At 40.4% G+C, this 24139-nt stretch overlaps 1 protein-coding gene across 1 annotated transcript in view; it reads right to left on the bottom strand.

Moving 5' to 3' along the window:
• The window catches only part of LOC129860701 (neurexin-1a-like), a 905999-nt gene extending 893823 nt beyond the window's left edge, over positions 1–12176 (bottom strand). The window contains exons 1-2 of the mRNA XM_055931415.1: positions 12019–12176; positions 9242–10672 (exon numbers count right to left, since the gene is read on the bottom strand). Of these exons, the coding sequence (XP_055787390.1) occupies positions 9242–9956 (715 nt within the window). The 5' untranslated portion in view covers positions 9957–10672; positions 12019–12176. The remainder of the gene's footprint in view (positions 1–9241; positions 10673–12018) is intronic.
• Positions 12177–24139: the final 11963 nt, after the last annotated feature.

Genomic DNA, 24139 nt, shown 5'->3' with positions numbered 1-24139 from the left:
ATGTGTTATTTCGTAGTTTTGATGTCTTCACTATTATTGTACAATGTAGAAAATAGTAAAAATAAAGAAATACCCTTGAATGAGCAGGTGTGTCCAAACTTTTGACTGGTACTGTATATACGACCAAACCTATCAAATTTGTTTAAACTTTATTTAGCCAGGGAGACATTTGGAAGTAATTTGTAAAAGGAAATTCCACTATATCAGATAAGACCACATCATTGAAACATCCGTTGATCTTCTTATGGTGGTGTTCTTACCAGATCTCCTCTGCCACTCAACTGTCATGTCTAGTTGACTCTGCTACTGTAGCACTGGAAGCCCATACCTAATGAAATGTCTGAGAACATCAACACAGTTGCAGTTGATGGTTTGTTGATAATTTGCTCTTTTGAGCATCTGTAGACCATATGTAAGGGGACTCACAAAATAATGTGCAACCAAATGTAGACAGCAAGACAGCTGAGTCTGTCTGGGACACTTTGTCATATGTCTCCGTCGTAGTCATTAAGATGGTTGACTTTCTATACATGAGTTCGTATAAGACTGTCAGGATTGGAAATAAGGCCCGCCAAGGTAAATGGCTAGCATTTCTCTGCCATAGGTTAATCATATGATTTGTGTGTGAGTCTGTGTGTGTGTGTGTGTGTCTGTGTGTGTGTGTGTGTGTGTATGAGTGGTGTGCATTTATTTTTTTATTTTTTTAGAATACAGTGAGAATACAGTGAAAACACAGTGGTAATACAGTGAGAATCAGTGTGGACACAGTGAATATCAGTGAGAACACAGTAAGAATACAGTAAGAATACAGTGAGAATACAGTGAGAATACGTAAGAACAGTGAGAATACAGTGAGAATACGTAAGAACAGTGAGAATACAGTGAGAATACAGTAAGAATACAGTGAGAATACAGTGAGAATACAGTGAGAATCAGTAAGAACAGTGAGAATACAGTGAGAACACAGTAAGAATACAGTAAGAATACAGTGAGAATACAGTGAGAATCAGTAAGAATAGTGAGAATACAGTGAGAATGGGTCATGGCTGCCTCTCTCGCTGTTCTGCATAAGAACATAGAGCCAAACAAAGAGGTGTAATGTGTTCACACTTAAACATATGACACATAAAGCTTCCTTCATTATTCAATGTTTTCATGTTTTACTGCATCAGGGATAGTGTATACAGATGTTTAGGCTTTACAGCCTTCTTCTGTGTGTAGGTACAACTTTATTTAATTCAAAACAGTATTTGCAAAAAACTACCGATGAGCTGCAGGTGGTTCTAATCAGGGTTGCCATTCATCTGCCAATCAGGGATGTGGCTTTTCTGGTCTACCTATATACAAATTAGCTACAAAGAGATAGAGAATTCCAGTATAGGCTGTGGGAGCGGTCACGAAGGACAACCCAGGTGTTCGCTCACCTAAATACATCACATCAATTCATGAGATAGCCCACCACAAAGGACATCAGGCAAAGCCGCTCATGAAAATGTGCGGCTAACTCATAAACGACATGCAAATTCTGATATGGTCAGTGCTCTTGTATAACAGTCTAAATGTGGCTTAAAACTTCTTAAGGCTAGGGGGCAGTATTCGGAAGTTTGGATGAATGAGGTTCCCGTAGTAAACTGCCTGTTACTCAGGCCCAGAAGCTAGGATATGCAAACAATTGGTACTATTGGATAGAAAATACTCTACAGTTTCCAAAACTGTTAAAAAAATGTCTGTGAGTATAACAGAACTGACATAGCAGGCGAAAACCCGAGGAGAATCCATCGGACTTTATTTTTTTAAGGGGACACCATTTAAATGCCTTTCTATGGGAAAATCAAAGGAATACCTCCCAGATTGCAGTTCCTAGGGCTCCCAGTAGATGTCAACAGTCTTTAGAAAGAGTTTTAGGCTTGTTCTTTGAAAAGTTTGCTAGAATTTGTAGTTCTTCTAGGTGGCTCCCATTTTGGTTGTAGTATTGTGGCACGTGTGGATGAGAGCACACACTTCGTTATTTATCTCCGGTAATGAACATACTATCCTCCGTCTTAAATGTTATTGTTTATTTATATATTAGGGTACCTGAGGATTGATTAGAAACGTTGTTTGACTTGTTTGGATGAAGTTTATTGGTAACTTTTGGGATTCATTTGTACGCATTTAGAACGAGGGAAACCGGTGGATTACTGAGTCCAGCGCGCCAACTAAACTGACATTTTTGGGATATAAAGAAGGACTTTATCGAACAAAATGACCATTTGTTATGTAGCTGGGACCCTTGGGATTGCAAACAGAGGAATATCTTCTAAGGTAAGTTTATTTATTTTATTGCTATTTCTGACTTTCGTGACGCCTCTGCTTGTTTGGAAATTGTTTGTAATGCTTTTGTATGCGGGGCGCTGTCCTCAGATAATCGCATGGTATGCTTTTTAACAAGAAGTTAAGCTTTTAAATGATGTCAGACACTTGTATTTTCATGAAAGTTTAATATTACGTAATTTGTATTTTGAATTTCGCCCCCTGCAATTTCACCGGATGTTGGCCAGGTTGGACACTAGCCCAAAGAGGAAGGAGGTGAAATCGAATTCTTCGTTTAAACCATGCAAAAATTTAGAACTGAATGTATATATCCTCATGGCTTCTCTATGGAGTAATTGTTGTCATAGTCATAGGGCCACCAGCCATCCACACAATGCATTTATATTCTGGATTCTGACACATTATATACTGTCTATACACACCATGTATTTATATTCTGGATTCTGATACATTCTATACTGTCTATACACACAATGTATTTATATTCTGGATTCTGACACATTCTATGTTGTCTATACACACCATGTATTTATATTCTGGATTCTGACACATTCTATACTGTCTATACACCCCATGTATAAATATTCTGGATTCTGATACATTCTATACTGTCTATACACACCATGTATTTATATTCTGGATTCTGACACATTCTATACTGTCTATACACCCCATGTATAAATATTCTGGATTCTGATACATTCTATACTGTCTATACACACCATGTATTGATATTCTGGATTCTGACACATTCTATACTGTCTATACACACCATGTATTTATATTCTGGATTCTGACACATTATATACTGTCTATACACACAATGTATTTATATTCTGGATTCTGACACATTCTATACTGTCTATACACACCATGTATTTATATTCTGGATTCTGACACATTCTATACTGTCTATACACACTATGTATTTATATTCTGGATTCTGACACATTCTATACTGTCTATACACACCATGTATTTATATTCTGGATTCTGACACATTCTATACTGTCTATACACACCATGTATTTATATTCTGGATTCTGACACATTCTATACTGTCTATACACACCATGTATTTATATTCTGGATTCTGATACATTCTATACTGTCTATACACACCATGTATTTATATTCTGGATTCTGACACATTCTATACTGTCTATACACACCATGTATTTATATTCTGGATTCTGAAACATTCTATACTGTCTATACACCCCATGTATTTATATTCTGGATTCTGATACATTCTATACTGTCTATACACACAATGTATTTATATTCTGGATTCTGACACATTCTATACTGTCTATACACACCACATATTTATATTCTGGATTCTGACACATGCTCAATCTAATATACCTACATTGGATTGTTACTTTTTTACATATTTTGTTTATGTATGTATTTGCATTGTATTTGTGAGACATTCTACTGCCCTGTTGGAGCTGGAAATATAAGATATTCTACTGCCCTGTTGGAGCTGGAAATATAAGATATTCTACTGCCCTGCTGGAGCTGGTAACATAAGACATTCTATTGCCTTGTTGGTGCTGGTAACACACAACATTCTACTGCCCTGTTGGAGCTGGTAACGTTAGACATTCTACTGCCCTGTTGGAGCTGGTAACACACGACATTCTACTGCCCTGTTGGAGCTGGTAACATAAGACATTCTACTGCCCTGTTGGAGCTAGTAACACAATACATTCTACTGCCCTTTTTGAGCTGATAACGTTAGACATTCTACTGCCCTGTTGGAGCTGGTAACATACGACATTCTACTGCCCTTTTTGAGCTGGTAACGTTAGACATTCTACTGCCCTTTTTGAGCTGGTAACATTAGACATTCTACTGCCCTTTTTGAGCTGATAACGTTAGACATTCTACTGCCCTGTTGGAGCTGGTAACATACGACATTCTACTGCCCTGTTGGAGCTGGTATCATAATACATTCTACTGCCCTGTTGGAGCTGGTAACATTAGACATTCTACTGCCCTGTTGGAGCTGGTAACATTAGACATTCTACTGCCCTGTTGGAGCTGGTATCATTAGACATTCTACTGCCCTTTTTGAGCTGGTAACGTTAGACATTCTACTGCCCTGTTGGAGCTGGTAACATTAGACATTCTACTGCCCTGTTGGAGCTGGTAATATTAGACATTCTACTGCCCTGTTGGAGGTGGTAACATTACACATTCTACTGCCCTGTTGGAGCTGGTAATATTAGACATTCTACTGCCCTGTTGGAGCCGGTAACATAAGACATTCTACTGCCCTGTTGGAGCTGGTAACATTAGATATTCTACTGCCTTGTTGGAGCTGGTAATATTAGACATTCTACTGCCCTGTTGGAGCTGGTAACATAAGACATTCTACTGCCCTCTTGGAGCTGGTAACATAAGACATTCTACTGCCCTGTTGGAGCTAGTAACACAATACATTCTACTGCCCTGTTGGAGCTGGTAACATAAGACATTCTACTGCCCTGTTGGAGCTGGTAATATTAGACATTCTACTGCCCTGTTGGAGCTGGTAACATTAGACATTCTACTGCACTGTTGGAGCTGGTAGCATAAGACATTCTACTGCCCTGTTGGAGCTGGTAACATAAGACATTCTACTTCCATGGTAACATAAGACATTCTACTGCCCTGTTGGAGCTGGTAATATTAGACATTCTACTGCTCTGTTGGAGCTGGTAACATAAGACATTCTACTGCCCTGTTGGAGCTAGTAACACAAGACATTCTACTGCCCTGTTGGAGCTAGTAACACAAGACATTCTACTGCCCTGTTGGAGCTGGTAACACAAGACATTCTACTGCTCTGTTGGAGCTGGTAACATAAGACATTCTACTTCCCTGGTAACATAAGACAGTCTACTTCCCTGGTAACATAAGACAGTCTACTTCCCTGGTAACATAAGACAGTCTACTGCCCTGTTGGAGCTAGTAACATAAGTATTTCACTGCACATCCTACAACACCTGCAAATCTGTTTAAGCGACCAATGAACTTTAATTAGATTATTGTAATTCTATGTATATATATATATATATATGAAACGGTCTACTGTAGGCTACATCACCATCATGGGTGTATCAGCATAAACCATCCCCCAAAACCAATAGAGGAGTGTTCCTAAGTAGCACCTGCGAGTGGGTTCCTATTTGGGTTCCCAACCTGTGACTGCTATTCCAGGCATATTCTAATGAGATCATGTTGGCTATGCTGGAGCTATATGCACAAGACAATGAAATATACTAAATTGTCTATATCAAATTGGGTGCATAAACTACCCCCACACCCCAAACCAAGGAAGCCCATGAGAGATGGTTACTATTTGAGTTTCCACCCTGTAAGAGACTGCTCTCATCTGGGGTGATATTCCTCTCAGGCTGCACTCCTTCACTCCTCCAGGAGTCAGTTATATATTTCTGTTCAAGCCCCCAGAATAAGTACAACCAATTGAACATAGTATCTGCTGTGAGAAGAATTTTTGAGGTGTGGCCTTAAAAATGTGTGACAATTTCAAGCAGCGCTACTGGTGATATTTAAGGCTCACAATTGATTATGACAGCGATTTTGCCAGGGGAGGCGCACAGTAGCCTAATCAGTAGCCTATAACCAATGTTTTATTAAAATCTAACGAACAATAAAACAGTCAACAGACATTCCTATTTTTTCTTTATTTTGGACACAATTTTTTCCCATGCAGTTGTGTGAATAGTTTGGACTATGTGCGATGCCCGTTGAATGAAAGGTGTCAGTGACTGTAGGAAGTCTGTTTAGGAACTGTTTTTCCTTTATCATTTTGTAAAAAATTGGCTTTTTCATCTGTTGGACCTAACTGTCAAACCAATCGCTGTCCTTGGATACCCTATCTGCTTGTAGCTTAGGCTATTTGCCTGCTCGTTTGTTTACCTTTCAAGTGGCAAAGTCACTTATTATAATGGTTAGGCAAGGTCCAATTGTCCATGGCTTCAAGATGCAGTTGTCCATGGCTCCAAGATGAAGTTGTCCATGGCTCCAAGATGCAGTTGTCCATGGCTCCAAGATGCAGTTGTCCATGGCTCCAAGATGCAGTTGTCTATGGCACCAAAGGTCCAACTGTTTATGTCTCCAAGATGCAGTTGTCCATGACTCAAAGATGCAGTTGTCTATGGCACCAAAGGTCCAACTGTTTATGGCTCCAAGATTCAGTTGTCCATGGCTCCAAGATGCAGTTGTCCATGACTCCAAGATCTAGTTGTCCATGGCACCAAGGTCCAACTGTTCATGGCTCCAAGATTCAGTTGTCCATGGCTCCAAGATTCAGTTGTCCATGGCTCCAAGATGCAGTTGTCCATGGCTCCAAGATGCAGTTGTCCATGGCTCCAAGATGCAGTTGTCCATGGCTCCAAGATGCAGTTGTCCATGGCTCCAAGATGCAGTTGAGTTGTCCATGGCTCCAAGATGCAGTTGTCCATGGCTCCAAGATGCAGATGTCCATGGCTCCAATATGCAGTTGTCCGTGGCTCCAAGATGCAGTTGTCTATGGCACCAAGGTCCAACTATTCATGGCTCCAAGATCCAGTTGTCCATGGCTCCAAGATGCAGTTGTCCATGGCACCAAGGTCCAACTGTTCATGGCTCCAAGATTCAGTTGTCCATGACTCCAAGATGCAGTGCATTTTCGAAATACAAATTCAATGTGTGTAGACTAATATATCCATGATGAAGCCAACAACAAAAAACTAGATAGGCTACATGGTTGTTGTATCTAGGCCTATTGTAGGTTTAATGTATACTATTTAATAAACTATCTTCAGTGAATAGGACAAACATCCATGCCTCCTGCCATAGAGCCCTTAGGCCTACGCGTGCACACAGTGCCTTAGGCTCATGGAATTAGAGGTGTGATTTATGACATCATGCTTCTGACCCCGATCCTATTTAGAACTATTGGTGTTGGTTTAAAAAACAGATTGATTGTTTTCTGTTTAATTTGTTTAAAAAACAAACTTGTTAGAAAGATTCACCATCCATGAAAACATATATGGCTCAAATGCAATTTTTGGCTGTTATTTCTGGTGCAACTATGACCTGTAAGATGGTTCCAAGATGTTTATAAAACATGACATGTGTGAGCAGTATAATGGTGAGTGGACCTTAACACTTTCTCTGTACCATGGATCTTTATCCAGCTCCTGTGAAAAGTGTGAATGTGTGTAAAACCCTCCATAGTCTGTTGCCTTGTCTGTATAATACGTCCAAGGCATGCAATTATGGTGCCTGGAACTGTATTTAAACATTACCTATTTAAAACAAGTCGTTTCAATTTAATTAGAAATTGATTAGAATTATACAATGTTTTTTAGGCCTTACCAATAGCCTATCCAATTTAATCATGCTCATTGACTATGTTTGTCATGTCCATGTCCAGACTACAATTTACATTAGGCCTAGCCCCTATATCAGTGTAAATGCTATAGCCTATGTTTAACAATGTAGTTCTATATTAAAGAGATGCAATTAGAGTGATGTTGACTGTAAACATGTTCAACATATTAGGACATATGAGGTAAGCAATTTAACAAACTAGGCTATGATGGGCTGATATTCTAATTGGAGTTGATGACAACACAATACATGACCGTAAATACACAACTTGAAGCTATCACATATTTAGCAATGGAGCATGTTCTGATTGGCCATATAGGAGCCACACCTTGACACACCCACAACTTGTTTATTCATCAAAACCCAGCCTTTTTGCTCCACTGCCAGCTACTGCGCCCATAATTTTGGCTGTGAAAATAGCTAACATACGCCTGAAGCTATAACGCTACCACCAGCGCTAACATTTACCATTGTGTTAGAGTTGTTAAAATAAAGCCCTAAGTGTGTATCCCTATAGGCCGTGGTCATAAGTAGTGCACTATGTAGGGAAAATGGTGCCACTTGGAATGTAACTTAAAGCTAATATGGTCTTTATACTTCATCAACAAAGCCAACAAAGTGCAACAAGGAAATGACAATGACAGAAAATAGAGCAGCTCCAAACAGTAAAACTATTGACATTTCCAACCTCTGCCTTCAAATCACAGGACAATCTGGTCCAGCATTGCACCAACATCTATAGGCCAAGATTCAGCCACAAAAGCAACTGAACAATGTATGAAGGCCACTTTCTTCTTTGAAATTCTAACCTTAAAAATCAAGCAAAATGTCACCAAGGTATTTCATATTTCATAAAACGACTTAATTTATAATGCTTAGATGATGCTATTGTAATCACTCATCAACAAACAGTAGATCAAGTACAGGTAGCATACTTAACAAGGTCTGGAGTCTTGGCTACATTATACTATGCAATGCACAACGTACTGCATATAGGTACTGCATATATTATTCATATATGTGCATATCATGTCCTTCATCTTCTTCTAAATGCGTATTACTGTTTATGACTTGAAACATTCAGAAGGTACTAAAGTCATTGGAGATGAAACAACTTCATAGGTCAACCATTCCCCTGGTGACCTTTTCCAGGTAGAGGCAAGACACCTTAGAGAATGAGGAACACCTGCATGTTGGGCTAAGGAGCAGGAGCACAACCACTCATTAACAACCTTACAAACAACTATGACGACATATGTTAAAAAATAGTTGTATAATGATGAACGTATTTTGCACTGGGAATGATTGAATAATTAGTTAGGTCCTACAGGCGTATAGGTCTGTCGGCCTAGTATAGAGGAAGGGATGGCGTGCATTTGCTGTAAACTGTAAGATTATTATTATTATCCAACCTCTCTAAATGTTGGAAAACTATCAAAGATCATGTTGTGTTGTTGTCTAGATAAAGGGGAACTGTAGAGTATTGTTAGTAAACCTAAGCCTGGCAACGGTCCAAAAGGGAATCCAGATATCTTACCGTCGCTGCAGTCCTTGCCCTGGAATCCAGTCTGCGAGCAGTCGCACTTGGGCTCGTGGTTAATGACATTACAGACCCCTCCGTTTAAACACATGTTGGCCGCCGCACTGCAGAGGTCGTTAATGACCCCCGCGCTGTTTAGGAGAGCCGACTCGGTCTTGTTGACCTTTACATCCGTTATCCATCCGGTAAAAGGCACTTGGTCCTTGACAGCAGCCAACGTTAACCGTAAAGCCACAGAGCGTAATTCCGGCGGTATTCCCCCAAGGAAAAGGTAGCTGAAGACAGTCATATCCTTTCTTTTCGACTTCACTTCGGCCCATTTCACTTCTTTGTCCACCATTAGCGTCGTGTTTTTAAAGTTTCTCTTTATTGTCACCGTGTGCCACTGGCTGTCGTTCACCGTGGTGTTGGTTAGAACCATTGCAGGCTCAGCGCAGAAGATGGAGAATCGAAGACTGAGTTTACCATTGTGTATTAGGAGTTCTAAAAAGTCACAGAATCCCTCGTCATCGAAGTACACTAACAGCCCGTGGGAACTCTTGGTTTTCATGTTGAAGCTCATTTCACTCTCGCAACATGCATTCCACATTGGAAACCTGGCCCACTGGCCCTCTGCACCTGTAAACTCCATAGAGGCCCCTATGTCTACCATACAGCAGACGAGAAGGCATACCCATATTAGATGGGCTCCATGCCGCATTGCAATAACCATGATGTGGCCAAATTGTTCTTTAGGCCTAGATAGCCTACAATACCGCTAAATCAGATTTCAGACGGGATTTTATTTTATCAAGCTAGAAATTAGGGCTGAGTATGATGTAATACACGGACTGACCACTAAGAATTGTGAATATGAAATGACACATTGTAAACCTTAACCAATTATGTCGTTGTCATATCCTACCAGCAAGCTACAATAGTCTGCCGGAAAAATATATAATCGTTGTGTATTGGTCCACTTCTCTGTCGCCCCTAAATCCGAACTCCTCAGTCTTAATTTTTTTTTATTCGGTCAGACGATTTCCTTTCTTTTATGATTCAGATTTTCTTCCAAAACAGTTGATGTTGATTCAGAAATCAAATAACCATTTGCTCTTCTATATGTCTTAGTTTTGGAACATGCATAAAGGCTACTTTCGGTCGGTGAGAGGCAGCTAACCAGCCGGTTCTACTGCTGCTCAAATGGCATCCATACCCTCCTATTCACCCCAAGAAGATGTAGCCGGCATCAGGAATCATTGCTTTTGGCTTCTCATCCTGCGTCCTCCAAAACGGGCGCAGAAAAGACCCTTCCAAAACAGAATGGTTGTAATTGGCTGATTGATAAGCGTTGGGCGCCAAACAAGCCAATTGTCCCCCCTCCCCCCTCCCCCCAAGGCCAGTCTCTGATCCAGAAAGCTTCGGCTTATAACATAATGACAAGATGATCTGTAAAAGAGAAAAGAAAAATAAGAATGGACAGGTCATTATTCCATAAGTCTATCGGAATTATAAAGGTTGTGTAGAGAAGTATTTCTGCTATTCCAGAGAATCCTGCATATCAATGAACTGATAGAATCTTGTTTTTGTCGGTTTCCTCATTATTTAATCTACCTTTTAACTCAGTTTCCAACAGAACTATGACAAGCGCATAATTGAATATTGAAATGATTTTGGAAATGTATTGGAAAGTATTGGCATGTATTTGAATATGCCCAAATATACAGACAAGTGTATTTTCAAATATAAATATTTTAATACTCCATGTATTTGAACCTACGTCTGTTTAGTAATGTTGTTATTTGAAATGTAATTGGAACAAGCCGGCTATCTGAAAATAGTTTCAAATAGCCTAGTATCATGAGAAATTATTTGAAAACCGATCAAATACTTCAAATATAAGTAAATAAATTCGGACACATTATTTTAAAATACTCAAATACACAGAAAATAAGTAGGCCTATTTAAGATGCAAATACCTAAATACGCATGCATTTGAACCCAGGTCTAGACGGGCCAGACAGAAAGTAGCCTTTCATTCAAACCTAAAAGAAAACCATCCAAATAGGCTACCCCGTTTGCTAGACAAGCCATAATAGACGGAGGACTGGAAAATAGTTACAGAGATTCTAAACATATCAAGCCAAATGTACCATAATAGAATTCTAGAATGCCATAAAGATCAACATGAGATTCCAACGGGTCCCATTCCACTGTCTATCTCAACACATTAGATACTTTTAAAAATAAATTCGCACCTTCTACAGCAAACCAAATGAGCATGTAAACCTGTTTGTATTAAGCACTTGCCAACATCCCCACAATCTTTCTAACAATTAAATACAATCTATTGATGACACAGTTCAAAACGACTGAAGTGCATTTGGCTAAGTTTTCAACAGCTGTTCCGTTGCCCGTTTAACAGCTCAACCTATCAGAGGCATTAAATCATACATCAAACTAGGTATCGTTAACCTGCATCTAGAACCCGATCATTCATGTCCAGGACCGACCCAAATCATCACCCAAATCTCTTGTTATGTACAGCACATTTAATATTAATTAGGCTACCCACCAAATAGCATTACCATGCAGTGTTCTTCGACTCTAACTACCATAACAGATCATCCACACTAAAAACCCTCAACCTCACACTATTTGAGCAAACTCTGAATCACCGCATCACTGATCATCAGAGACCGAGAAAAGAGTTGTCTTCACTCTCTTCTCTTCTATGTTCTAAAACTCAAACACCTTCATAACGATGGAAAATAAGTCAACGCATGGTCCTGTACCTTGGCTCTTCCCCCTATTCGATCCTCAGATAACGAAACAAAGTAAGATAAGACAGAGTAGCGATAAAATCCTGTGATTATGGTGAGGGAGACACTGTGCAAACGTTGCAATCTTCCTCCCTGCAGCGCTCTGCCACAGACGGTCAGAAGGCAGAGACAGCGAGCGGGTCACGTGTCTCTCTCTGTGTAGCTGCCTGGCTGCCGTCTACTGGGGAGGGGAGGGGCCGAATGCTGCAGCGCCTTGGACAGCACCGCGCGCCGCTGCTGCCCGACGAATATAATACATATCCGTCCACATTCACCAACCGACACCAGCTGTCGCCTCGACAGACCTAGGTGATCTCACATTTTGTAATAAAACATCCACGAATTGCATGTTGATGAATTAGTTAAACGCACAGAGGTGGAAAAAATATGGGTACGGAGCAGGGAACATTTGTTTTATGTCGGCAACAAGGGTGGCAAACGAAGGAGAGAGAGGAGAGAGAGAAGCGATGCAATTCAACAACTTCTTAGTATCACGTGTGCAGCGACGGGATGTGGTGACGTTTGAGGCTAGCAGGGAGTTCTCTTGATAATGGGATTTTTCTTGTTAGTTGAAGTAGTTTAGGCTAAACGACATAATTGATTCCCTCGGGTTAATATAACACAGAGGATTATAGTGGACACTGTCGTTTAACAAGTCTCACAGCCTACCAAGCAAGCGTATTCTACAGCCTAAAATGTTCGGATCTTGCTTCATAACCTACATCAATACTACACTGTATGGATATTGTGTATCATAATAACCAACTTTGGGAGTGATGATACTTGAATATGTCTGATATGGTCTCGGCTAATTAAAAATATAAAACATGAAACAACCTAAGATTTCCATTTCTCTGTTCGTTGTAGTTTGGCACCCTACTTCAACTACATATTTATTCCTGTCATTCCATCCCTAATTCAGTACATGTACAGATATGTTGCCGTGACAAATGAGTGAATGCTGTATTCCATGGCATAAATAAAAGAAAAGTAGTGGTCCTCGTGGAAACATTTGACCCACCGCGGAACCCCAACGAGGACTATTTTACATTGATGTCTGAAGGCATCGAGGTCCAATCCATCCTCCGATTCAGCAGGAAGCGAGGAACCAAACATTTTAGAATTGCCCGAGAGGGGTATTTAGGGTCCTCTCTTCACAGTGTTACTTTTCCCAATTCAAGACTACTGGAACATTGTGCTATTGCTGCGTGTGTGTATGTGTGTGTGTGTGCGGGTGTGTATGTCTGTCTGTGTGCTATAATGACATGGTCATGGGTAATGTTAGGCTGCAGACACAGCCAGTGGGAACATTCATGATCAAAGTATTTCCATTATTCTACAGGGCAAACCAAACCATGTGCTCCAGGATCTAAACAGGCATCATGTTTTTCTTTGGTGTGTGTGTGTGTGTGTGTGGGGGGGGGGGGGGGGGGGACAGACTTCTAAAATCATCATGGGAAAAAGTAAAGAAAACGTTTTTCTTTATGGAACCCCCTCCAGTTCTTTCTCACATATCATTTGTCATGGGACATACCTTTTAAGTATTTGCAGTTCATCTAGTCTGGTTCCAAATGTAGTGCGCTACTTTCAGGGCCCATGGGGAAAGAGTGAGATTTGGGCCATACTTCTTATGAATACAGTTCTGCCTCAGAAAGGGTGTCACAAGTGAGTATAGGGCTTGCACTCAGGCTAGAATGGTGCCTTGCTTGTGCGTGAGAGAATACATATCTGTAGAAAAAGTGTGTCAAAACTAAAGGAAAATGTATTTTCACAATAATATAATATTTTTCTCACTATGACGAGAGTGCAGTGAGTAGGCTAAACAGAGATAGTGCACTTTATATTAATGTGGGGCTTGAGATTTCCTCTCTATAGGTTCATACAATGATAAGACAGCTAGTGCTGGTCTATGTCAGAGAAGCTGATTGCTTCCAGTTGCTTGCATTCTAATGGTTATATGAATGTTTTTTATTTATTTATTGATATTTTAACCTTTATTTAACTAGGCAAGTCAGTTAAGAACAAATTCTTATTTACAATGACGGCCTAGGAACAGTGGCCTAACTGCCTTGTTCAGGGGCAGAACAACAGATTTTTACCTTTACAGCTCAGGGATTCAATCTAGCAACCTTTCGGTTACTAATTCAACGCTCTAACCACTAGGCTACTAGGCTACCAGAATTAACTATGCTATTCATGTCTACATACTCCTACTGTATGCATACATATTGTATAGCTACTCATCTTTCAATACAAAGATGTTTGATTTTGTGCAATTCATTTGTCAATAGTCTAGTGCACTGGAACTCAGTGCAGCAACACAGTGCAACAGCTGTTGCGGTTCCATCAGCACCACCAACTCTAGTACAGTATTCAACACACAACTCTATCAGGATCAGGGACATGGACAGCGCACATGGTAGTACTGTTCTTTCAGCACCAGCAGTACCTCCAGTGAACTTTTCAGGCCCATGGACAAGGCACCAGCACTCACTCAAAAAAGCACACCAGAGCTCAAATACTATGAATCAGGTTTGAGAAGTTAGCAAGGTAACTTTGATCAATTCTTGTGTTCAACTCGGCATAACCAATCCTACAAATGTGGCTCACCTTTTAGCCACGTAAATTTCAATGGCAACAAGACCTTCAGAACTAACCTGCTCTGGGGCAGGCTAACTCAGGGCTAACTCAACTTGTCTTGAATGAAGTGTTAGAGCTGCGAGTTGAGGACCAAACAATTTAGATTCTCTCCCTCTCCCAAACAGTGTATCATCATCCCCTACATTCTCCGGACCATATTTGAGGAAGAAGACTAATTAAGTATTTTTTTAATAAAATGTTATTTTTTGTTAAATACAATAACAAAAACAATAAAACATTTCAACACAAATCACACTACACAATTAGTAAAGACAGGATGCATTTGAAACTTCATGCGTAGTAAAACTTTCGTATGACTTCAACTCTTTTATTGATATGAGTGGGGAAAAATGGGCTCATGCAATGAAAAGCAAACCAAAGCACACCCAAACAATAGGCTAAGAAGATGACATTTGTAAAAGCACATTTCACAACATAGCCTGCTGAATTTGCAGGATATATTTTCTTTCAATTTGATTTCAGCATTAAAATGTGTCACTAACTCGGCATTCGACTAGGCAGATGTGACATGCACACCAGGGCACCAGCAGTAACTCAGAACAGCATCACAGCAGTACAGGTCCATGGAGAGGGCACTGGCAGCATCACAGCAGTACAGGTCCATGGACAGTTAACCAGCAGTAACTCAGAACAGCATCACAGCAGTACAGGTCCATGGAGAGGGCACTGGCAGCATCACAGCAGTACAGGATCATGGAGAGGGCACTGGCAGCATCACAGCAGTACAGGATCATGGAGAGGGCACTGGCAGCATCACAGCAGTACAGGACCATGGAGAGGGCACTGGCAGCATCACAGCAGTACAGGACCATGGAGAGGGCACTGGCAGCATCACAGCAGTACAGGACCATGAAGAGGGCACTGGCAGCATCACAGCAGTACAGGACCATGGAGAGGGCACTGGCAGCATCACAGCAGTACAGGTCCATGGACAGTTAACCAGCAGTAACTCAGAACAGCATCACAGCAGTACAGGTCCATGGAGAGGGCACTGGCAGCATCACAGCAGTACAGGACCATGGAGAGGGCACTGGCAGCATCACAGCAGTACAGGACCATGGAGAGGGCACTGGCAGCATCACAGCAGTACAGGACCATGGAGAGGGCACTGGCAGCATCACAGCAGTACAGGACCATGGACAGTTAACCAGCAGTAACTCAGAACAGCATCACAGCAGTACATGACCATGGACAGGGCCCCGGAAGTTCAGGACCATGGACAGGGCCCCAGCAGTACACTACAATGGACAGGGCCCCAGCAGTACAGGACCATGGACAGGGCCCCAACAGTACAGCATCATGGACAGGGCCCCAGTAATTCAGGACCATGGACAGGGCCCCAGCAGTACACTACAGTGGACAGGGCCCCAGCAGTACAGGACCATGGACAGGGCCCCAGCAGAACTGGACCATGGACAGGGCCCCAGCAGAACTGGACCATGGACAAGGCCAAACATTTAAAAGACACACCATCGTCCACTTACCCTCACCTTATGCCCTTGGGGGAATCCCTGTCGCCATCTTGGAGGGTGGTCCAAATGATTAGCCAAGCAAGGGAAGTTTGCAAGGTAAGCCCCTCAGCCCTTTTTTTTAGTTGGCTTTGCGAGTGTACAATTATGTTCACTCCGGGGCCTGAAACTCCCCATAATTCAATTTGCGACGATTGTACACCCGTTAAGAAAAGTTCGCAGAAACGTAAAAACAACATCAATGGAGAAGTCAACATACACGTGTAAGTAAAATCTAATGCAAATAAGTTAGACATTTTGCTACTACGTAAAAAGTAAATATGGTTTTGTTTGGTGATGTTTTTTAAATTGTGGAAATAAAAGATCTCTCTTCTTCAGAAGTTCCTGCTAGGCAGCTGATTCATTTGCTAGCTTCAAATTCATCCAGCACCACCTCAACATCAGCATATGTGAACATGGTACGTTTCTGTGTTTTAAAGTAAAAAACATAGAGACAGATCAGTGTTTCCAATGGCATCATCGACCAATCTGTAGACAATTAGGAGGCAATAAGTATGCAATGCCTACTCATAATTGGTTACAATCACACATTGCACACCGATGATGTCATTGGAAACACTTATCTTCCTCTGTTTTACTACAAAACATGGAAACACTCCATTTGAATATATGTTGATGTTGGGGTGGTGCTGGAGGTGATGAATATGCAGTTGAACAATGTTGAAGTTTCCATTTTAGATGATTTGGACATGAAGTGCTAATATTGGGGTTATTGACTTGCATTTGGAGAGAGAGGCCAGGTAAACAAAACCTCAGTCCATGGACTGCTGTCTTACCGTGTCCATAGACTGCTTAAAGGGTAAGGAAAACAAAATGTAGTCTAATCTTCAATCTAGCCTAGCACCAGGAAGTGCACATCGGTCACGCAGTAAACTATTCATGAATGAGCTGGCCGTTAACATTTCAAAGTTGAGTAATAATGTACTTTTAATGCTATTAAAATGCATAATATTTAGCAAACCTTTGTTAGGTTGTTATTTTTCAGAGTAAATAAACCACGGACACTAGAGAAGCTTTAAGCAGGTTTAGTTATTCCCAAAGGTTCTGTACAGCTGTAATCAGACAGCAAAACATTTCTCACATCACAGGTATATACCTCCTACGTAAGACACTCCCTCTCTCCAATCCTTAGTTTATGGTTTAACAGGAAAAGAGTAACAAGATCCCAAACCCGTATTACTCCCTTCAGGTGACCTGTCCTCACCTCCTGACCTTAACCCCTCCATCTAATCCACAGATGTCCATCTGTCTCCCCTGTGTCAACAAGGTGCTCTGCTCCCATCCCCCAACACATTCCAACACATTCCACAACTATCTGTCCTTCTACAGAGACATAAAACCCAGGCTCTTTCATTTCCTATCATTCATTTACTATCTCAATGATCAAAGATTAGCCGAAAAAGTTGAATAAACCAAATGGCAATGTGAGAGCAATAAGAAAGACAATTAAATCCATCAAGAAGCAAGCTGGTGAATAAAGCTCTGCAGTAGTCCATCTGCTATAGTAGCAACTATATTAGTTCGTTTAAAGCTAGAATCCTTAATTGAAACAATAACAAAGCGCTTTCCCTGATCCTGTCTTGCTAAAAAGTGCAGAGGTGGGGTTGGAGGAATGTAACCACTCAAATTCCTAGACGGAGCTATGGATAAAAGGACTGTCATCCATTATTCCAATTGTATAGTTTTAACATTGTTTGAGGCTATATAGTGTTTGTCTATATTTACGTTGTTTTCAAACATTGGGAGTAAAACAAGCTTATATTTGGGCTTATGATGGGGTATGACAGTTGAACTAAGCTCTTCAAGAATCAATGGGTATATAACCTTAATTTATAAGTCGAAAATATGATGTAGCATCTAAGGGTTCTAGGTTTAAGCATAAACTTGGCAAGAGGTGGACAGTCAAATGAATGCAGTAAGGGGAACAGTAAAAGAGAATGAGACAATGGCAAGAGCAGTGTTCGGGTATTTCATTGAATTTGTCCCACACACCTGCAACAAACACATTCTGACGTGCGAGTGCTTTTACAACTTCAGAACAGGAATTCGTCAAATGTTCACAAATGTATAAAATGTAAAGTGCAGACTTCTGTGAAGGTCATTATGTTATAGCGGCTTATTAGAGATGCAGGCAGTACTAGACCAGCTGGCTTCAAGGTTACTAGTTAGCTAGACCCAGATACACACTGGATGAAGTCTGAAGCCTTAAAGTAATTCTCCAGTGTTTCCAGATTTTTGTAAATGTGACCTATAATAAATTACAATATGAGTGAAATCGTTTTACTTCCAAATTACTTCCATTTAAAAAATGTTAAAAGCAGCTTTTCTGTGTTGAATGGTGTTGGTGTTACCCCAACAACAGAATGGTGTGGGCATATACCGGTCGTTAAACATGTTAATTATAAGTAAACAGCTGATTGGCCTGCTGAGCCAATGAGCCAACATGACCTCACATGAGGAAATAGCAATCCTTTATTAAACAGTTTGTTTGTAAAAAAATGTTTGAGGTGGGTTTTTAAAGTATTTTTTCTCTAATTTATGAACTGGCAACAAATATGAGTCTAGTATCAGTCATCAACATATGTGTATTATCAGAATTGAGATTTTCACTGGACATTTCCTTTAATGGCAGAATAGGGACAACAGGGAAGTTGATAGGAGATAACTTGGTAAAATGTTCAACAGCTAAAAAAAGCTCAATATGAGTGTGTATTAAATGTTCTTGGTTTGATTCTGAACCAACGATCAATACACTTGAATGCAATAGTTACATTAAAATGCCTTTGTGTTGAATGACTTTGGACCAGCGAATACTAAGTAATTTATATTGTTTAAATCTCTCATTGACATCAATGCATGATTTCATCCGAAATCCAAGTTATTATGCTAGCCAGCATATATTTCTCCCTGAAAGAGTAATTTATCATCTCAGACATGCATATCTTCAACCTGGTGTGTGTGTGTGTGTTTGTGTGTGCTAATGTGTGGAGACAACTCACAATGCCTGTATAAAAAGGCCTGGCTGTGGACAATCTATTGACATGATTGCATTGTGTCTGCTGAAAAACAAGCAGCATAGCATCTTATCAACTCTCCCATATTGTTGGTTTCTATAAATGGTGACAGGATGAGCGATGCACTACTCGGATAGGGCTGAGATCCCTCATATAGCTAACTAACACACGCACACATGGACACACACACACACACACACAAATATACACACACACATATAGATATACACACACAGAAATACACACACGCACAGACAGACACGGATACACACACACACACAGAGACACTTAAACACACACGAATGCACGCATACAATGTACGCATGAATATACGTAATGTTTGTGTGTGTGTGTGTGTGTGTGTTTATTCTTCAGTTCACCTGCATTGTTGTGTGTGCGTGTACACTACCGTTCAAAAGTTTGGGGTCACTTAGAAATGCCCTTGTTTTTGAAAGAAAAGATAGTTTTTTGTCCATTAAAATAACATCAAATTGATCAGAAATACAGTGTAGACATTGTTAATGTTGTAAATGACTATTGTAGCTGGAAACGGCAGATTTTTTATGGAATATCTACATAGGCGTATAGAGGCCCATTATCAGCAACCATCAATCCTGTGTTCCAATGGCATTGTGTTAACTAATCCAAGTTTATCATTTTAAAAGGCTAATTGATCATTAGAAAACCCTTTTGCAATTATGTTAGAACAGCTGAAACGGTTGTGATGATTAAAGAAGCAAATAAACTGGCTTTCTTTAGACTAGTAGAATATCTGGAGCATCAGCAGTTGTGGTTACGATTATAGGCTCAAAATGGCCAGAAACAAAGAACTTTCTTCTGAAACTCGTCAGTCTATTCTTGTTCTGAGAAATGAAGGCTATTCCATGCGAGAAATTGTCAAGAAACTGAAGATCTCGTACAACGCTGTGTACTACTCCCTTCACAGAACAGCGCAAACTGGCTCTAACCACAATAGAAAGAGGAGTGGGTGGCCCTGTTGCACAACTGAGCAAGTGGACAAGTACATTAGAGCATCTAGTTTGAGAAACAGACGCCTCACAAGTCCTCAACTTGCAGCTTTATTAAATAGTACCCGCAAAACACCAGTCTCAACGTCAACAGTGAAGAGGCAACTCTGGGATGCTGGCCTTAAATAGATTTTAAATAAAGACGCTGCAAAAATCTATAGAGGGGTTGCAGTTGCATCACAAATCACCTAGAAACCACACCAGGCACCATGCTGGAAGACCAGAGTCAGTCTGGGGGATGTCCTTCAGTCGTCCACCTGGCTGGCTGCGTTTTTCTACCACAGGAAACATCAGGAAGAATGACCATTATTTTGTTTTTCTAAGGACCCAGAAAACAGACGCAGTGGGACAACCTGTTCAAGTAAGTGAATGTATTTTGAAAATGATAAACGATGTATCATTAGCTAGGTAGCGAGCTAGCTTGCTACAGGACCTTAGTGTGCAGGTTAACTCAAATGAGCTGCTAACGTAATGTTAGCTAGCTAGCTAACTTTACATACTCTATAGCTAGCTAAGTGAATAAAATATCACCAGGTAGCTAACTTCATATTAGCTAGTTAGCTATTTTGATGTATTTATTGTTGTAACTACAAATGCATTTGTAGCTAGGTAGGTAGCTAGCTAACAGCCATTGAAGAGGGTGAATGGATTAGCTAGCAGTTCCAGCTGTCAGAGAAGGAGAAAGTTTTCTACTCAGGATAGGGCAAGTACCTTTGTGGTAAGATATTATGAAACTATTCTCCAGTTCCAACCCCTAGTGAGAACCTGAGGACAAGGAGATATAGCAACATAATATTCAGGGCTGTCTAATTTGAGTATAATGCAGGCTGTTTCTTTGTGATGTTTTCAGTCCTCGTATAAAGAGAGCCGTCAAACCCTGTCTGCAGATGAATAGGTCCCAATGAATGTCCCAAGAGAGTAAGGGTACAGTTTTCTATACCCTGGATTATAATTGCACATGTAAACAAAAAATACAGTTTAAAACTCACACAATGTATACACCGATTACACCTGGAACAGGCCAACCTTGCTGGGTGTGCACGCTTATGTTCCAGCCCAGCACTAAGACACCCAATTCAATAAATATATGAAATGCTTAATAATGTATGTGATATCAACAGAGAAGTCTATTTTCTGGGTGATTTAAATATTGACTGGCTATCATCAAGCTGCCCACTCAGGAAAAAACTTCAAACTGTAACCAGTGCCTGCAAACTGGATCAGGTTGTCATTCAACCTACCAGCGTAGTTACAAACAGCACAGGAATTAAATCATCAACATGTACTGATCACATTTTTACGAATACTGCAAATATTTGCTTTAAAGTAGTATCCAAATCCATACGATGTAGTGATCACAAAATAATAGCCATATCTAGGAAAAACAGAGTTCCAAAGGCCGGGCCTAAAATAGTGTATTAGAGGTCATACAATAAGTTTTGTAGTGATTCATATGTTGATGTCTGTGGTGTTTAATGAGGAGCAACCAGATGCTGCGCTCGACGCATTTATGAAACTACTTAATCCAGTTGCTAATAAGCACGCACCCATTAAAAAAGTGACTGTAAAAACTGTTAAAATCCTTGGATTGATGAGAAATTACAAATTGTGTGGTTGAGAGGAATGAGGCAAAAGGTATTACAATTAAATCTGGCAGCCCAACTGATTGGCAAACGTACTGCAAATTAAAAATAATGTGACTAAACTAAATAAAAATAAAATAAACTACCCTATGAAACAAAGATAAATTATATATAGAATGATAGTAATAATCTTTGGGGCACCAAACGCTGACACCACACATCCAAGTATATCGGACCACATTATGAAAGACAATTGTACTTTTGAGTTCCGTAAAGTTAGTGTGGAAGAGGTGAAAAAAATATTGTTGTCTATCATCAATGACAAGCCACCAGGGTCTGACAATCTAGATGGAAAATTACTGAGGATAATAGCAGATGATATTGCCACTTCTGTTTGCCACATATTCAATTTAAGCCTACTAGAGAGCGTGTGCCCTCAGGCCTGGAGGGAAGCTAAAGTCATTCCGCTACCAAAGAATAGTAGAGCCCCCTTTACTGACTCAAATAGCCGACTAATCAACCAACCCTTAGTAAACTTCTGGAAAAAATTATGTTTGACCAGATACAATGCTATTTTACACTAAACCAATTGACAACCGAATTTCAGCATGCTTATAGGGAAGGATACTCAACAAGCACAGCACTTACACAAATGACTGATGATTGGTTGAGAGAAATTGATGATACAATTATGGTGGGGGCTGTCTTGTTGGACTTCCGTTCAACTTTTGACATTATTGATCATAGTCTACTGCTGGAAAAACGTATGTGTTATGGCTTTACACCCCCTGCTATAATGTGGATAAAGAGTTACTTGTCTAACAGAACACAGAGGGTGTTCTTTAATGGAAGTCTATCAAATATAATCCAGTTTGATTTAGGAATTCCCCAGGGTAATTGTTTAGGCCCCTTGCTTTTTTCCATTTTTACTAACGACATGCCACTGACTTTGAGTAAAGCCAGAGTTTCTATGTATGCAGATGACTCAACACTAAACATGTCAGCTACTACAGCCACTGAAATGACTACAACACTCAACAAAGAGCTGCAGTTAGTTTCAGAGTGGGAGGCAAAGTCAGCCTTAAATATTTTTTAAACTAAAAGCATTATATTTGGAACAAAACACTCACTAAACCCTAAACTCTCAACTAAATATTGTAATAAATCATGTGGAAATTGATGAGATGACTAAACTTCTTGGAGCAACACTAGACTGTAAACTGTCATGGTCAGAACATATTGATGCAGTAGTAGCTAAGATGGAGAGAAGTCTGTCTATAATAAAGAGATGCTCTGCCTTCTTAACAACACTATCAACAAGGCAGGTCCTACAGGCCCTAGTTTTTCCGCACCGTGACAACTGTTCAGTCATGTGGTCATGTGCCACAAAAAGGAAACAGGGCAGCACGGATGGCCCTTGGATGTAAACAGAGCTCTAATATTAATAATATGCATGTCAATCTCTCCTGGCTGAAAGTGGAGGAGAGATTGACTTCATCACTTCTTTTATTTATGAGAGGTATTGACATGTTGAATGCACCGAGCTGTCTGTCTAAGCTACTGGCACACAGCTCGGACACCTATGCATACCCCACAAGACATACCACAAGAGGTCTCTTCACAGTCCCCAAGTCCAGAACAGACTATGGGAGGCACACAGTACTACATAGAGCCTGACTACATGGAACTCTATTCCACATCAGGTAACTGATGCCAGCAGTAAAATTAGATTTAAAAAAACAGATAAAAAACACCTTATGGAACAGCGGGGACTGTGAAGCAACACAAACATTGGCACAGACACATGCACACACACACACACACACACACCACACTGAACACTACTATGTCTGACAACTTTAACATATACTGAGTGTACAAAATATTAGGAACACCTACCTAATACTGAGTTGCACAACAGCCTAAATTTGTCAGGACATGGATTCTACAAGGTCTCGAAAGCGTTCCACAGGGATGCTGGCCCATGTTGACTGCAATGCTACTCACCGTTGTGTCAAGTTGGCTGAATGTCCAATGGGTGGTGGACCATTCTTGATACACACGGGAAACTATGTGTATTCCACCTACTACTATACCCCGTTCAAAGGCACTGGCACACACATACAATCCATGTCTCAGTTGTCTCAAGGCTTAAAAAATCTACTTTATCCTGTATCCTCCCCTTCATCTACACTGATTGAAGTGGATTTAATAGGTGACATCCATATGGGATCATAGCTTTCTGCTGGATTCAGCAGGTCAGTCTATTTTATGTACAC

The sequence above is a fragment of the Salvelinus fontinalis genome, chromosome 1 (assembly GCF_029448725.1).
Source record: "Salvelinus fontinalis isolate EN_2023a chromosome 1, ASM2944872v1, whole genome shotgun sequence".
In the NCBI taxonomy this organism is placed as follows: domain Eukaryota; kingdom Metazoa; phylum Chordata; class Actinopteri; order Salmoniformes; family Salmonidae; genus Salvelinus; species Salvelinus fontinalis.
The sequence above is the reverse complement of the archived record's forward strand: the minus strand, read 5'-3'. Positions and strand labels throughout refer to the sequence as shown.